Source organism: Leucoraja erinacea, unplaced genomic scaffold (assembly GCF_028641065.1).
Source record: "Leucoraja erinacea ecotype New England unplaced genomic scaffold, Leri_hhj_1 Leri_91S, whole genome shotgun sequence".
In the NCBI taxonomy this organism is placed as follows: Eukaryota; Metazoa; Chordata; class Chondrichthyes; order Rajiformes; family Rajidae; genus Leucoraja; species Leucoraja erinaceus.
The window spans coordinates 275001-290929 of NW_026576861.1; the positions used below are offsets into that span (position 1 = coordinate 275001).

The 15929-nt window shown below is 50.2% G+C and overlaps 1 protein-coding gene across 1 annotated transcript in view; it reads left to right on the plus strand.

The window, feature by feature from the left end:
- LOC129695037 (dedicator of cytokinesis protein 2-like) overlaps window positions 1–15929 on the plus strand; it is a 286209-nt gene that overhangs the window by 144069 nt on the left and 126211 nt on the right. Inside the window, exon 7 of the mRNA XM_055631797.1 lies at window positions 11831–11916. Coding sequence (XP_055487772.1) covers window positions 11831–11916 — 86 coding nt within the window. The remainder of the gene's footprint in view (window positions 1–11830; window positions 11917–15929) is intronic.

Consider the following 15929-nt stretch of genomic DNA (forward strand, 5'->3'; position numbering starts at 1 on the left):
ATTTCTCCGAGTTCTTCGGTTTCCTCCTACGCTCCAAAGACGTAATTGGCTTGGCAAAAAATAAAAATTGTCCCTGGTGGGTGCAGGGTTGTGTTGATGTACGGGGATCGTCGGGTCAGCACAGACCCGGTGGGCCGAAGGGCCTGTTTCCACGCTGCATCTCCAAACTAAACTAACCTAAAGTCTACTCCGCTATTCAATCATGGCTGATCGATCTTTCCCATGTCAACCCCATTCTCCTGGCAACAACCCTCGACACCCTTAAAGGGCTTTCTCACGGTGCCACCTGACGCAAGACGTTAACAAGAGTTTAACATCGTGGGAACCTCCTGCGATAATAGTACGGCATTCGTGGACCACCGAAGACCTAACGTGGCGCTAACGGCAGGCAGTCGTGTAACTTGTTACGGTCGGGAGAAAATTCAAACATTTTTGAATTTCTCCAAGAGTGACCTGAGCAGCGTTGCAACATTGTATGAACGCAGATGCCAGTGCGATATCCGTAATGACTCTTGCGGGCACCGTGGCAAGAATCTGTCAATCTCCGTTTTTAAATTATCCATTGACTTGGCATCCACAGCCCTCTGTGGAATAGGAATACTTCATTGCGACACGTGACTAGGCACAGTGAGATCCTTTGCTTGCATACCCAATGTATACAAAATAGTGGCCGCAGACCACGCTGACATTTACAAAATGCCGCCAACTACTTCTTTTGTTCTCCCCCCCCCCCCCAGAGTATACAAGTCCAGCCGCTCCATCTATCAACATATGACAGTCCCACCATCCTGGGAATTAACATCATGAACCTACGCTGCACTCCCTCAATAGCAAGAATGTCCTTCCTTAAGTTTGGAGACCAAATCTGTACACAATAGACAATAGACAATAGGTGCAGGAGGAGGCCATTTGGCCCTTCGAGCCAGCACCGCCATTCAATGTGATCGTGGCTGATCATCCCCAATCAGTACCCCGTTCCTGCCTTCTCCCCATATCCCCTGACTCCGCTATCTTCAAGAGCCCTGTCTAGCTCTCTCTTGAAAGCATCCTGAGAACCGGCCTCCACCGCCCTCTGAGGCAGAGAATTCCACAGACTCACCACTCTCTGGGTGAAGAAGTGTTTCCTCGTTTCCGTTCTAAATGGCTTCCTCCTTATTCTTAAACTGTGTGGCCCCTGGTTCTGGACTCCCCCAACATCGGGAACATGTTTCCTGCCTCTAGTGTGTCCAATCCTTCAATAATCTTTTAATAAATCCTTTAACTAATCGGGGAGACTAAGCGGCGGTTGGGCGATCGTTTCGCCGAACACCTCCGCACATGTTTCCTGTCTCTATCGTGTCCAAACCCTTAACAATCTTATATGTTTCTATGAGATCACCTCTCATCCTTCTAAACTCCAGAGTGTACAAGCCCAGCTGCTCCATTCTCTCAGCATATGACAGTCCCGCCATGGCCGCCAGCGCCGCACGCCTCATCGGCGCGAGGCCCCGCCGCTGTTGACACCCCCCTTCACGCATCCATGGTGCAATGAATCCCACAGATGCACCAAACTCGAGCTGAAAAAATTCCTCCGCATCTCACTTCGAACATTCCACAAGAATCATTCCACTAACCCCACTCAGATGCAATCCTCTGTTGATATGTTTTATTGAAATTTAGTGCTGATATCGAAAAATTCACTGAGGTACTTATGAAAAATAAGAAGGCATAAATAAATCATAGGTCACTGCTGAGCTACTGGGGAATTTAATTAATATCTCTGCAGAACATAATGGAAGTTGAAGCTTCACTTTTCTCATATTTATGTAGTGCGACCTCGATGTGACTCCATGGTTTCCAAGTAAATCTGCTCACTTTCATGTCATTCCAGTCCCCTGACTTGCCTGTAATATATACGTCTAATACACTTTCACCTTTGTTCAAGTTAGACTTCTTCTCTTTGCTACTCCCTGGAGGCTTGTATTGGTTAGTGTCGGACTAGTCAAAAGGTTCAGACTGAGAAATTGCAATTAATCTCTGGAATTCTCCGTCCCAAGGGGCTGCAAAGGTCACAACGTTTGTGTTACATAGAACGCAGAACAGTACATGGGGCGGCACAGTGGTGCAGCAGTCGAGTTGCTGCCTGTCCCACTTAGCCCATTTTTCAGGCGACTGTTAAGTTAATAATAATAATAATAATAATAAACTTTATTTATGGGCGCCTTTCAAGAGTCTCAAGGACACCTTACAAACATTTAGCAGGTAGAGGAAAAACATGTAAGGGGAATGAAATAAATAGTAGAGACATGACTAGTACACAAAGTAAAGACAAAATTCAATACAAAACACAATATGAGGCAATTAATGCACAGATGAAAAGGGAGGGGGACGTGGGGCTAAGGATAGGCAGAGGTGAAGAGATGGGTCTTGAGGCGGGACTGGAAGATGGTGAGGGACATGGAATTGTGGATCAGTTGGGGGAGGGAGTTCCAGAGCCTGGGAGCTGCCCTGGAGAAGGCTCTGTCCCCAAAACTGCGGAGGTTGGACTTGTAGATGGAGAGGAGACCGGCTGATGTGGATCTGAGGGACCGTGAGGGTTGGTAGGGGGAGAGGAGGTCAGTGAGATATGGGGGGGGCCAGATGGTGGTTGAGGGCTTTGTAGGTGAGGACCAGGATTTTGTAATTGATCCGGTGGGAGATGGGAAGCCAGTGAAGTTGTTTGAGGACTGGAGTGATGTGATGCCAGGATTTGGTGTGGGTGATGAGTCGGGCGGCTGCGTTCTGGACCAGTTGGAGTCGGTTGATGTAGGTGGAGCTGATGCCAAGGAGAAGTGAGTTGCAATAGTCCAGTCGGGAGGAGATGAAGGCATGGATGAGTCTTTCAGCAGCGGGCGGTGTGAGAGAGGGTCTGAGTTTGGCGATGTTGCGGAGATGGAAGAAGGAGGTTTTAATGACATAGCGGATGTGAGGCTCAAGGGAGAGGGTGGAATCAAAGATCACGCCAAGGTTGCGGGCCTGGGGAGATGGGGAGACAGTGGTGCCGTCGATGGTGGGAGTGGTGAAAGTTGCCGGCAGTCGCCTGAAAAACCGGCAACAGGAACAGCGACTGTCAGAGTGGAACTCACACACACACACACACACACACACACGCACACGCACACACACACACGCACACGCACACACACACACACGCGCACACGCACGCACGCACACACACGCGCACACACGCACGCGCACACACTCACGCACGCACACACACCCCACAACGCACGCACAAACACATGCACACACACACACACACTCACACACACGCACGGGCACACAAGCAGCGCAAACAATGTGATACACACACACACACACACACACACACACACACACACACACATGTGCACACACACACACACACACACAGGGGGCACAGACAACTTTTACGCAGCCAGACATACACGCACTCGGCGGACACACACACGTCACTTGGTACGCACGCATGCACACTCAACAGCCACACACACACACACACACACACACACACACATCGCTTCCTTCACCAGCCCGTTTATGCAGGCGGGGACAGGGCACTCTCGCGGGGGAGCGCTGTCTGAGTCCAAAATTCATTCACGGTGCAAAGCCCAATGTGATACAGACACGAACACCGCGATGAACAGGAAGGTTGGCGCTGTTATTAAGACGGCTAAAGCACAGTGAACGGGAAGGGTCATGCGATTCCTTTAAAGGAGGGGGGGGGGGACAGGAGGGGGGAGAAGGAGTGGAGACATCTTTTAAGAAGCCACAGATACACGGCTGTGAAGCTCGGCGGACATTTGACATTACCGGTCGGTTTTCCTTGGTTCTGAAAACTACTGCTTACGTTTTATTTTTCTCAATGAGCCAATGAAATTCACCGGGCAGCACCAGCGACAACCTACGAGAACCGACGCCAACCTCCGACCTCCTGGCGACCCACTACCACTGCACTTACGGCACAAGAATTCTCGCTACTCTCCGTGGCGGCTTCATTCTGGTCGTCGCTAATTTTCCAACATGTTGAAAAATTCACGGTGACCATAATGAGGCCGCGACTAGTTCCCAGAATACGGGAACTCCTCACGGCCATGAAGGCAACTCCCCGGCAACCACCCGCGAACATGTGGTGACCAAGGTTCAAGATTCAAGACTCAAGAGAGTTTATTGTCATGTGTCCCTGATAGGACAATTAAATTCTTGCTTTGCTTCAGCACAACAGAACATAGTAGGCATTGACTACAAAACAGATCAGTGTGTCCATATACCATTGTATAAATATATACACACATGAACAAATAAACTGATTAAGTGCAAATAACAGATAATGGGCTATTAATGATCAGAGTTTTGTCCGAGCCAAGTTTAATAGCCTGATGGCTGTGGGGAAGTAGCTATTCCTGAACCTGGTTGTCGCCAGTTTAACGTAGCTTGTCGCCGGTGCAAACTTTGTTTTTTGTTGTTGATTTCATTTCAAATTTTATGTCGAAGGGGGGTTCAGTCTCCGGTTTTTCAGCGACCGGCTGCGACTATGACAGTCGCTGGCAGTTGCCTAAAATTAGCCTGTGGGACAGCCCCATTACAGTGCCAAGACAAGTGGCTGGTTGTAGACAAAATGTGTAGGAAGGAACTGCAGATGTTGGTTTACACCCAAGACCGACACAGAATGCTGGAGTAACTCAGGAGGATCTCTGGAGAGAAGGAAATGCCTCGTTGTCACCGGGTTCCCCCTCAGCTAACAATGATCCAAGGAAAATTTACATTGATCCAATCTACATTTTCCATTGATCTACTTCCCCTTTGATCTCTTGTTTTCACATCTTACCCTTCAGATCTCTCGGTCTCCTTTCCCCTGAGTCTGAAGAAGGGTCTCGATCCGAAACGTCACACATTCCATCTCTCCAGTGATGCTGCCTGTCCCGCTGAGTTACTCCAGCATTTTGTGTCTGTCTAAGGCTGGTTGTGGTGGCCATCTTTTCATGCTTAGCAAGACCACGCAGGCAGCCATTAGGAAGGCCAGATAATCTGTTTATCCAGAGCTTGAGAAGAGGAATTGAGAAGAATAAGGGCGGCACGGTGGCGCGGCGGTAGAGTCAGAGTCCCAGGTTCGATCCTGGCGACGGGTGCTGTCTGTACGGAATTTGTACGTTCTTCCCCCGTGACTGCGAGGGTTTTTTTTCTGGTGCTCCAGTTTCTTCCCACGTTCCAAACACGGCAGGTTTGTGGGATAATTGGCTTCTGTAAATTCTCCCTAGTGTGTACGATAGGTCGAGTCTCAGGTGGTCAAAAAGGCTTTTGGCACATTGGTCTTCATCAGTCAGAGAATTTAATATAGAAGTCGGGAGCTCATGTTGCAGTTGTATAAGACGTTGGTGAGGCTGCATCTAGAATATTGCGTTCAGCTCAGGGCACCGTGTTACAGGAAAGATATTGTCAAGCTGGAAAGGATGCAGAGAAGCTTCACGAGGATGTTGCTAGGACTTAAGGGTCTGAGCTAGAGGGAGAGGTTGAGTAGGCTGGGTCTCTATTCCATGGAGCACAGGAGGATTGGGGTGATCTTATAGAGGTGTACAAAATCATGAGAGGAATAGATCGGGTAGACACACAGAATCTCTTGCTCAGAGTAGAGGAATCGAGGAACAGAGGACATAGGTTTAAGGTGAGCGGGGGGAAAGATTTAATAGGAACCTGAGGGCTAACTCAAGGTAGACACTAAATGCTGCAGTAACTCAGCGGGACAGGCAGCATCTCTGCAACGCTTATGTCTGTGTTGGACTATGGTGATGTTTTATATATGAATGCATCTTCAAAATGCCTACAGTCTTTTGACACGGTCTACCACGGAGCACTGTGATTTGTTACTAATTTTAAAACCCTCACGCACCACTGCTCATTGTATGCTCAAGTTGGATGGTTTGGCCTGTCCACCCGCAGACTCCATCATTGGCATATCCTTATTTATAAGACTATCCTCGGTGTTCTTAGAAACATAGAAACATAGAAATTAGGTGCAGGAGTAGGCCATTCGGCCCTTCGAGCCTGCACCGCCATTCAATATGATCATGGCTGATCATCCAACTCAGTATCCCGTACCTGTCTCCATACCCTCTGATCCCCTTAGCCACAAGGGCCACATCTAACTCCCTCTTAAATATAGCCAATGAACTGGCCTCGACTACCCTCTGCGGCAGAGAGTTCCAGAGATTCACCACTCTCTGTGTGAAAAAAGTTCTTCTCATCTCGGTTTTAAAGGATTTCCCCCTTATCCTTAAGCTGTGACCCCTTGTCCTGGACTTCCCCAACATCGGGAGCAATCTTCCTGCATCTAGCCTGTCCAACCCCTTAAGAATTTTGTAAATTTCTATAAGATCCCCTCTCAATCTCCTAAATTCTAGAGAGTATAAACCAAGTCTATCCAGTCTTTCTTCATAAGACAGTCCTGACATCCCAGGAATCAGTCTGGTGAACCGTCTCTGCACTCCTTCTATGGCAATAATGTTCTTCCTTCATACCTGCAGAAGTATGTGATTTGAAAAAGCACAGGAACTTATCAGCTCCACTCTGAGGACTTGTTCTTACTAACTGTACCTAAAGTCCGTACTGAACTGGGGGAAAGGGCATTTAGTTATGCTGCTCCCTTAGCATGGAACCAGCTGCAGAATGAACTGAAACTTAAGGAGCTGGTTTCTATAAACAGATTTAAATCCCTTCTTAATGATGTTGAAGCGGGCTCTTCTGTCTGTACATGCTTTGTTTGATGATGTTCTGACTGTGACTCTATTTATATGTTCTCTGTTGTTTTTAAATTATTGTCTGTAACTGTGGAACTGTGCTGCTGCCTGTCTTGGCCAGGACTCTCTTGTAAAAGAGATTTTTAATCTCCATGAGACTTCTCCTGGTTAAATAAATAAGAAATAAAAGAAATCTCTGGAGAGAAAGAATGGGTGACGTTTCGGGTCGAGACCCTTCTTCAGACTGATGTCGGGGTAGGGGGCGGGACAGAGATAGAATGAAGTCGGAGATAGTAAGGCTGGCGGAAGTACTGGGAAGGGGGAAGGGGAGAGAGAGGGAAAGCAAGGGCTACTTGAAGTTAGAGAAGTCAATGTTCATACCGCTGGGGTGTAAACTCAGGTGCGGTGGGTGTATGGAACGAGCTGCCTGAGGAGGTAGTTGAGACTGTTACTATCACAACATTTACGAACCATTTAGACAGGTACGTGGATAGGACAGGTTTGGAGGGATATGGGCCAGACGCAGGCAGGTGGGACTAGTGTAGATGGGCCATGTTGGCCGGAGTGGGCAAGTTGGGCCGAAGGGCCTGTTTTGTTAATACAGTCAAGCCTAGTACAATTGATAATGCAAAGAGAAAAATTCCAGAGCAAAGAATATAGTGTAGAGAATGTTTAAGTTAGAATTCCAGATGCTGGCAAAATCGAAGGTAGACAACAATGCTGGAGAAACTCAGCGGGTGAGGCAGCATCTATGGAGCGAAAGAAATAGGCGACGTTTCGGGTCGAGTCCTCAATCTGAAGAAGGGTTTCGACCCGAAACGTCGCCTATTTCCTTCGCTCTATAGATGCTGCCTCACCCGCCAGGTTTCTCCAGCATTTTTGTCTACTGTCAGCTGCGAAGAATGGCCAGGTTAAAAACAAAACGCGAGGTCCAAACTGGGGTAGATTGGAAGATCGGGACCACACGCTGGCTTGGGAAACTTAAGCGCCTGTCCCACCAGCATGCGACTCCATGCGGCAAGCGCGACCTAACGTGGTCGCTTGAGCCGTACGGCCTCGCGGGGCCGGTCCCACTTCGATCGCCGGAGCCGTATGGAGTTGTGCGGAGCTGGTCCCGATATCGCGCGGGGCTCCGAAAAACTGACCGTGTTCAAAAATTCCGTGCGGCAACAGCCTGCTGGTCCGCAGCCGCATTGTGGCCATATGCACCGTCTCAACGCCATCTACGACACCATCAGCGTCTCGATGCCGTACGTCACGCGCGAACTTCCCCGCGAACTTAACGTCAACTCGTACAGGATCACTCAACCTCCGCATGCAGTCGCGTGCTCGTGGGACCGGCCCTTCAGTGGTCTGATAGCAGCGGAGAATCTTTGGTCAGATACCACAGTCCAGCTAATTAGATATAACTGAAAAGTCTATACCCGAGCCAATCATACTTTGTATTTATTTACTCATAGGAAGAGATAGGAATCAAACTCGACAAGACTGACGTGCAGCAAAGAGGCTGGTGGATTCAATTACCGGCCCCATTAAGAGAAATTACAGCCATTACCTCAGCTTCATCCGACTGCATCTGCATAAGTCTCATGTCTCGCTGCCACTTAGGTGACCAATTACAGGAATAAATATCGCGGGCACGTCTGAAGGGGCTGGTGGCTGCTTAATTTAAATGTTAATTGGCCTCACTTATTATTGATTCACATTTGCAGCTACAGTTGCGGGCGCTGCCGTGTGTTTAGTGGCGTGAAGATGTTCATCGTTGCCGTGCTGTGGGGGTTGGGAGGGTTTATGTACCCGTGCATTTCAGTTTAGGGATGCAGTGCGGAAACAGGCCATTCGGCCCCTCCGAGTCCATGCTGACCAGCGATCCCCGCTCATTAACACTATCCTACACACACACACACCGGGGACAATGTTACATTTACACCCAGCCACTTAACATACAAACCCGCACGTGTGAAAGGAAACCGAAGATCTCGGAGAAAGCCCACGCGGTCACGGGGAGAACGTGCGGACTCCGTACAGACAGCGCCCGTAGTCGGGATCGAATCCGGGTCTCTGGCGTTGCAAGCGCTGTAAGGCAGCAACTCTGCCGCTGTGCCACCGTGGCCGTCTTTGGAGATGATGGACAACTCCATGAGGGACAACATATGGGGAGAAGGCAGGAACGGGGTACTGATTGGGGATGATCCGCCATGATCACATTGCTGGCTCGAAGGGCCGAATGGCCTACTCCTGCACCTATTGTCTATTGTCTAACTCCATGAGGCCATAACACCGTAAGACATAGAATTTGGTTTGTGTGCGTTAATTGGCCTCCGTAAATTGCCCCCCCTAGTGTGTGGGAAGTGGATGCTAAAAGCGGGATAACATGGGACTAGCGTGAACGGGTGATCGATGGTTGGCGTGGACCTGGTGAGTTAAAGAGTGTGTCGCCATGCTGGAGTTAGACAGTCTGAAGAAGGGTCTTGGCCTGAAACGTCACCCGTTCCTTTCCTCCGGTGATGCTGTCTGACCCATTGAGTTACTCCAACGTTTTGTGTCTATCTTTGGTGAAAACGAGCGTCTGCAGTTCCTTCCTGCATGTGTTTCCATGCTGTGTCTCTAAACTGAACTAAACCAGCCACATTCTTGGAACAACTGTGCACAAGGACCCAAATAAATATATAAGATAAATAACATTTCTCTCACATTGAATGGCGGGTGTTGGCTCAAAGGGCCACATGGCCTACTCCTGCACCTATTGTCAGCAAGACCAAGCGCAGGCTTGGCGATCGTTTCGCTGACCACCTCTGCTCAGTCCGTCTTAACCTACCTGATCTCCCGGTGGCTCAGCACTTCAACTCCCCCTCACATTCCCAATCTGACCTTTCTGTCCTGGGCCTCCTCCACTGTCAGAGTGAGGCCCAGGGCAGATTGGAAGAACAGCGCCTCATATTTTGCTTGGGTAGTTTACACCCCATTGACTTGTCTAACTTCAGATAGCCCTTGCTTTCCCTCCAACTCCACCCCCTCCCCCTTCCCAGTTCTCCCACCAGTCTTACTGTCTCCGACTACATTCTATCCTAGTTCCGCCCACTCCCCTGACATCAGTCTGAAGAAGGGTCTTGACCCGAAACATCACCCGTTCCTTCTCTCCAGAGATGCCGCCTCACCCGCTGAGTTACTCCAGCATTTTGTGTCTACCTTCGATTTACCAGTATTTGCAGTATCCACTCCTGATTACATTCCGCCGTGTTTAAGTACACATTTCTAATAAAATCCTTCTCCCCCCCCACAAAATTTCAATATAAAACAACTCTCACCCATAGAATGGTGGTGAACGTTCCATCGTGTGATGTCACAATGTTCACAGATGTCCAATCAGAATGGATCTCATTTACATACGCATTTGCATCAGCCCCAGCCCCCCCCCCAGCCCCCCCCCCCGCAGCCTGTCGAAGCTCGGTTCACGTGTGTGGGAATAGAGAAAGAGGATTGGGGGTGAAAGGGAATGGGGAACAGATGGACTGTCCCTACCCCTTCCCCTCACCCTCCCCACTATTTCCCCTCTCTCCCCCATCCCTCTCCCCCTCCCCCTCCCCCACACTCTTCCACCTCCCTCCCCTACCCCATCCCTCCCGCCCTCCCCACACCTCTCCTCCCCCTCCCCCATCCCCTCCCCATCCCTCTCCTCCTCACCCCTCTCCATCGCCCTCTACTCACCACTGGACCTCTCCTCCCCTTCCTCCTCCAACCCCCATCCCTCTCTCCCCCTCCCCCACCCCCTTCCCTCTCCCCCCCACCCCCCCCCCCCCCATCCCCCTTCAGTCCCCCACCCACCCCCCCTTCCCCCTCCCCACTCTTCCCCATCCATCCACACTCTTCCCCCTCTACCCCCTACCCCATCTCCCTCCTCACCTCCCTCCCCCTCTCCCCCACACCCCCTCTCCCCTCCCCCATTCCTCTCCCGTCTCCCCATCCCCTCTCTCCTCCCCCCTCCTCCATCTCCCTCTCCTCACCCCTCTTTCCCCCCCCCCCCTCCTCCTCCCTCCCACCCTATCCCTCCCTCCCCCCACCCCCCTTCCCTCTCTACCCCCTCCTCCCTTCCCTTCCCCCCCCCCCCCCCCCCCTCTGTCCCTCTTCCACCACTTCCCCTACCCCTCCCTCCCCACTCTTCCACTTCTCTCCACCTTACCCCACCCCTCTCCTGCACCTATTTTCTATGTTTCTATTGTCGGCATGGACTCGGTGGGCCGAAGGGCCTGGTTAGGATAGTCATTGCATACTACATTCCCACAGTGGACATGTCAAAGAAACATAGAAGCATAGAAATTAGGTGCAGGAGTAGGCCATTCGGCCCTTTGAGCCTGCACTGCCATTCAATATGATCATGGCTGATCATCCAACTCAGTATCCCGTACCTGCCGTCTCTCCATACCCCCTGATCCCCTTAGCCACAAGGGCCACATCTAACTCCCTCTTAAATATAGCCAATGAACTGGCCTCAACTACCCTCTGTGGCAGAGAGTTCCACAGATTCACCACTCTCTGTGTGAAAAGTGTTTTTCTCATCTCGGTCCAAAAAGATTTCCCCCTTATCCTTAAGCTGTGACCCCTTGTTCTGAACTTCCCCAACATCGGGAACAATCTTCCTGCATCTAGCCTGTCCAACCCCTTAAGAATTTTGTACGTTTCTATAAGATGAAAAAAAAATGAAATGATTCAATTTATTGTCATTGTCAGTGTACAGTACAGAGACAACGAAATGCATTTTTAGCATCTCCCTTGAAAGGGAGACACAGGGCGTCGCGGTGTACCCGCGCCTGCCGCCGTAACATTCCATTACAGGCAAAGGTGGGTGAAGTATCTTGCCCAAGGACACAACGACAGTATGCACTCCAAGCGGGATTTGAACCGGCTACCCTCCAGTCGCCAGCCGAACTCTTAGCCCATTGTGCTATCTGTCTCCCCCCTCAATCTTCTAAATTCTAGCGAGTACAAGCCGAGTCACACTAAGACACACTATCTTGCATTTGCCCAATGTCAGTCTCATTGCCGTTGCTGGTTTTGTTTAAACCTTCTTATCGTTTGGCTGTTTCTGTGTTCTTTTTCAGTTTGAGGATGAAATTATCAAGAACCTAGACCACGAAGTGGAAGGAGGTCGAGGAGATGAGCAGTACCAGATGCTCTTTCAAAAGATGTGAGTGATTGTTTTGTGTGGTTTTGCTCGTTCATTTAATCTGCTTTTGTCATGTGTACCCAGCTGAAGTGAAAGGATTTTTTCTGGTGTGGTATCCAGTCAACGAAAAGTGATTACAATCAGGCTATCCGCAGTGTACAGTTACAGGGAGTAATGTTTAGTGCAAGGTAAAATCCAATAAACTCCTGTACATTGGTGCGAACAAGCGCAGTCTCGGCGATCGTTTCACTCAACACCTCCGCTCAGCCCACGCTGACCTACCTGATCTCCCTGTTCCTAAACACTTCAACTCCCCCTCCCATTCCCAATCTGACCTTTCTGGAGGAGCAGCACCTCATAGTTCCAGCTTATACCCCAGCAGTAAGTAAGTAAGTAAGGTAAGTATGTTTATTGGCCAAGTATTCACATACAAGGAATTTGCCTTGGTGCTCCGCCCATTAGCATAGACATTAGCATAGACTTCTCTAACTTCAAGTAGCCCTTGCTTCCCCTCTCTCTCCATCCACCTCCCCCTATATTTAAGAGGGAGTTAGATGTGGCCCTTGTGGCTAAGGGGATCAGAGGGTATGGAGAGAAGGCAGGTACGGGATACTGAGTTGGATGATCAGCCATGATCATATTGAATGGCGGTGCAGGCTCGAAGGGCCGAATGGCCTACTCCTGCACCTAATTTCTATGTTTCTATATTTCCCAGTTCTCCTACCAATCAATAGACAATAGACAATAGACAATACGTGCAGGAGTAGGCCAATCGGCCCTTCGAGCCAGCACCGCCATTCAATGTGATTATGGCTGATCATCCCCAATCAGTACCCCGTTCCTGCCTTCTCCCCAAATCCCCTGACTCTGCTAGCTTTATGAGCCCTATCAAGCTCTCTCTTGAAAATATCCAGAGAATAGGCCTTCACCGTCCTCTGAGGCAGAGAATTCCACAGACTCACCACTCTCTGTGTGAAGAAGTGTTTCCTCGTCTCCGTTCTAAATGGCTTACTCCTTATTCTTAAACTGTGGCCCCTGGTTCTGGACTCCCCCAACATCGGGAACATGTTTCCTGCCTCTAGCGTGTCCAAGCCCTTAACAATCTTATATGTTTCAATGAGTTACCCTCTCACCCTTCTAAACTCCAGAATATACAAGCCCAGCTGCTCCATTCTCTCAGCATATGACAGTCCCGCCATCACGGGAATTAACCTTGTAAACCTACGCTGCACTCCCTCAGTAGCTCTTATTGGCATCATTTTTGGCACAGACATTGTGGGCTGAAGGGCCTGTTACTGTTCCATATTCCGTGTGGCAGATCTTCTTCTCCTAGTTTAGTTTAGAGATAGCGCGCGCAACCAGGCCTTTCTGCCCGCCGGGCCCGTGCCAAGCGGCGATCTCAAAACACTAACGCTGTCCTGCACAGACTGGGGACATTTTACATTTACACCAAGCCAATTAACCTACAAACCTGCACGACTTTGGAATGTGGGAGGAAACCGAAGATCTCGGAGAAAACCCACGCAGGTCACGGGGAGAACGTACTACAAACTCCGTTCAGACAGCACCCGTAGTCGGGATGGGACCCGTGTCCCTGGCGCTGTTAGCGCTGCAAAGCAGCAATGATACAGTCGCGCCAACGTGCTGGCCTGCAGGACGTTTGTGAACCAGATTGTTTTTTTATGACCATCTGGCAGCTTGCTGGTGGCCATTAAGGGAGATGATATTTATTTAAATTCCAAATTTATGTAATTACTTCCCCAACAGCGATGATATGAAACAGACTCATCACTCTGGTTCAATGGTTAAAACACTGGCGGCTTTGAAATCCTTCATCTAAAGTGATCCTGAGGATGTCTGGCATCCTCGCAGATTCTGTGCGTTAATTACGCCTCTGTGGGCTACTCCAGCTACTCCAGCAAAACGCTGGAGTAACAGCGGGTCAGGCAGCATTTCTGGAGAGAAGGAGCAGGTAACATTTCGGGTCGAGACCCATCTTCAGACTGGGAACTGCAGCAGCTTCCACAGATCAAGTCAAGTTGAACTTCTTGCCAACTTTTTGGAGTCTGAAGAAGGGTTTCGGCCTGAAAAGTTGCCTATATCCTTCGCTCCATAGATGCTACTGCACCCGCTGAGTTTCTCCAGCATTTTTGTGTACCTTTGAACTTTTTGCCATATCAGTGGGGCTGCACGGTGGCTCAGCAGTAGAGTTGCTGCCTCACAGCGCCAGAGTCCCTAGTTTAACATATTGAAAATCCAGCGGCGACCAGAACAAGGTACGACTCTTTGGGCGACTACTCACGACCATACTGGCTTCACCCCGCGACGTGTCACCAGGGTGTCGCCTGTATGGTCGTGAGTCGTCTCCTCAGTCGCCTAAAGAGTTGTAGCGTCTTTTTGGACACGGGTGGTTGCCGGGGAGTCGCCTTCATGGTCGTGAGGAGTTCCCGCATTCTGGGAACTAGTCGCGGCCTCATTATGGTCACCGTGAATTTTTACAACATGTTGAACAATTAGCGGTGTCTAGAATGAAGCCGCCACGGAGAGTAGCGAGAATTCTCGTGCCGTAGGTGGGTCACCAGGAGGTCCCAGTGGGTCGCCAGGAGGTTGAAGGTTCTCGTAGGTTGTAGCCGGTGCTGACTGGTGAATTTCATTGGCTCATTGGGAACAAAAAACGTAAGCAGGAGTTTTCAGAACCAAGGATAACCGACCGGTAATGTCAAATGTCCGCCGAGCTTCACAGCCGTGTATCTCTGGCTTCTTAAAAGATGTCTCCACTCCTTCTCCCCCCTTCTCCCCCCTCTCACCCTCTTTTAGCGAGTTTTTCTAATTACAGCGCCAACCTTCCTGTTCACGCGCGCGGTGTGTCCCTGTATCACCTTGGCTTTGCACCGTGTGAATTTTCTCGACAGTTGTCCCCGCCGGTTGCCCTGTCCCCCGCCTGTATAACGGGCTGGTGAAGGAAAAAAAACGTAAGCAGTGTTTTCAGTGTGTGTGAAAACCGACCGATGCGTGTCGTGTATCGTGTGAGTGTTCGTGTGCCGTGTGTGTCTGTGTGTGTGTGTGTGTGTTGTCTCCACTGTTCTGTGTCCCCCCTTCTGCCCCCTGTGCGTGTGCTTTTAAACTGTGCTTTAGCCGTGTGTTGTGTGCCAACTGTGTGTGTGTGTCCTGTGTCTGTGTGTGTGTGTGTGTGTGTGTGTGTGTGTGTGTGTCCTGTGTGTGTGCATGTGTGGGTCTGTGTGACTATGTGTGTTTATGTGTCTGCATTTGTGTGTCTGTGTGCCTGTATGTGTGTGTGTGTGCCTCTGTATGTGTGTGTGTGTGTGTGGGTGTGTGCGTCTGTGTGTGTGTGTGCGTGCGCGTGCGTGTGCGTGTGCGTGTGCGTGTGTGTGCATGTGTGAGTGTGGGTGTGTGTGCGTGTGGGTGTGACTGTGTGTGTGCGTGTGAATGGGTGTGACTGTGTGTGTGCGTGTGAGTGGGTGTGTGAGTGTGCGTGTGTGTGTGTGTGTGTGTGTGCGTGCGTGTGTGTGTGTGCGTGCGTGCGTGCGTGCGTGCGTGTGTGTGTGTGTGTGTGTGTTCCACTCTGACAGTCGCCGTTCCAGTTGCCGGTTTACCAGGCGACTGCCGGCAACTTGACATTACTCTTATGGGCCTGTCCCACTTAGGCGGTTTTTTAGGCGACTGCTGCCGGCTGTCATAGTCGTAGCAGGTCCACGAGAAACCGGAGACTGCCCCCCCTACGCCACATGTCAACAACAAGATACACCAACCCACCAGCTAATCGAGGACAAGCTACCGTAATCTACCGACAACCGGCGACCCCATCAGGACGTCCACCTACGACCACACCTGCAACAACCTACGACAGCACCTATGTCAGGAGTAGTCAAGCCACGCTCATTGGCATCAACCCACTGTCACCGAATGTCGCCGAACATTTTTGAACATATTAATAATGTCCCACTAAGACCTCCTGGCGACCCACTTACGGCACGAGAATTCTCGCTACTCTCCAGGGCGGCTTAATTTTAGTC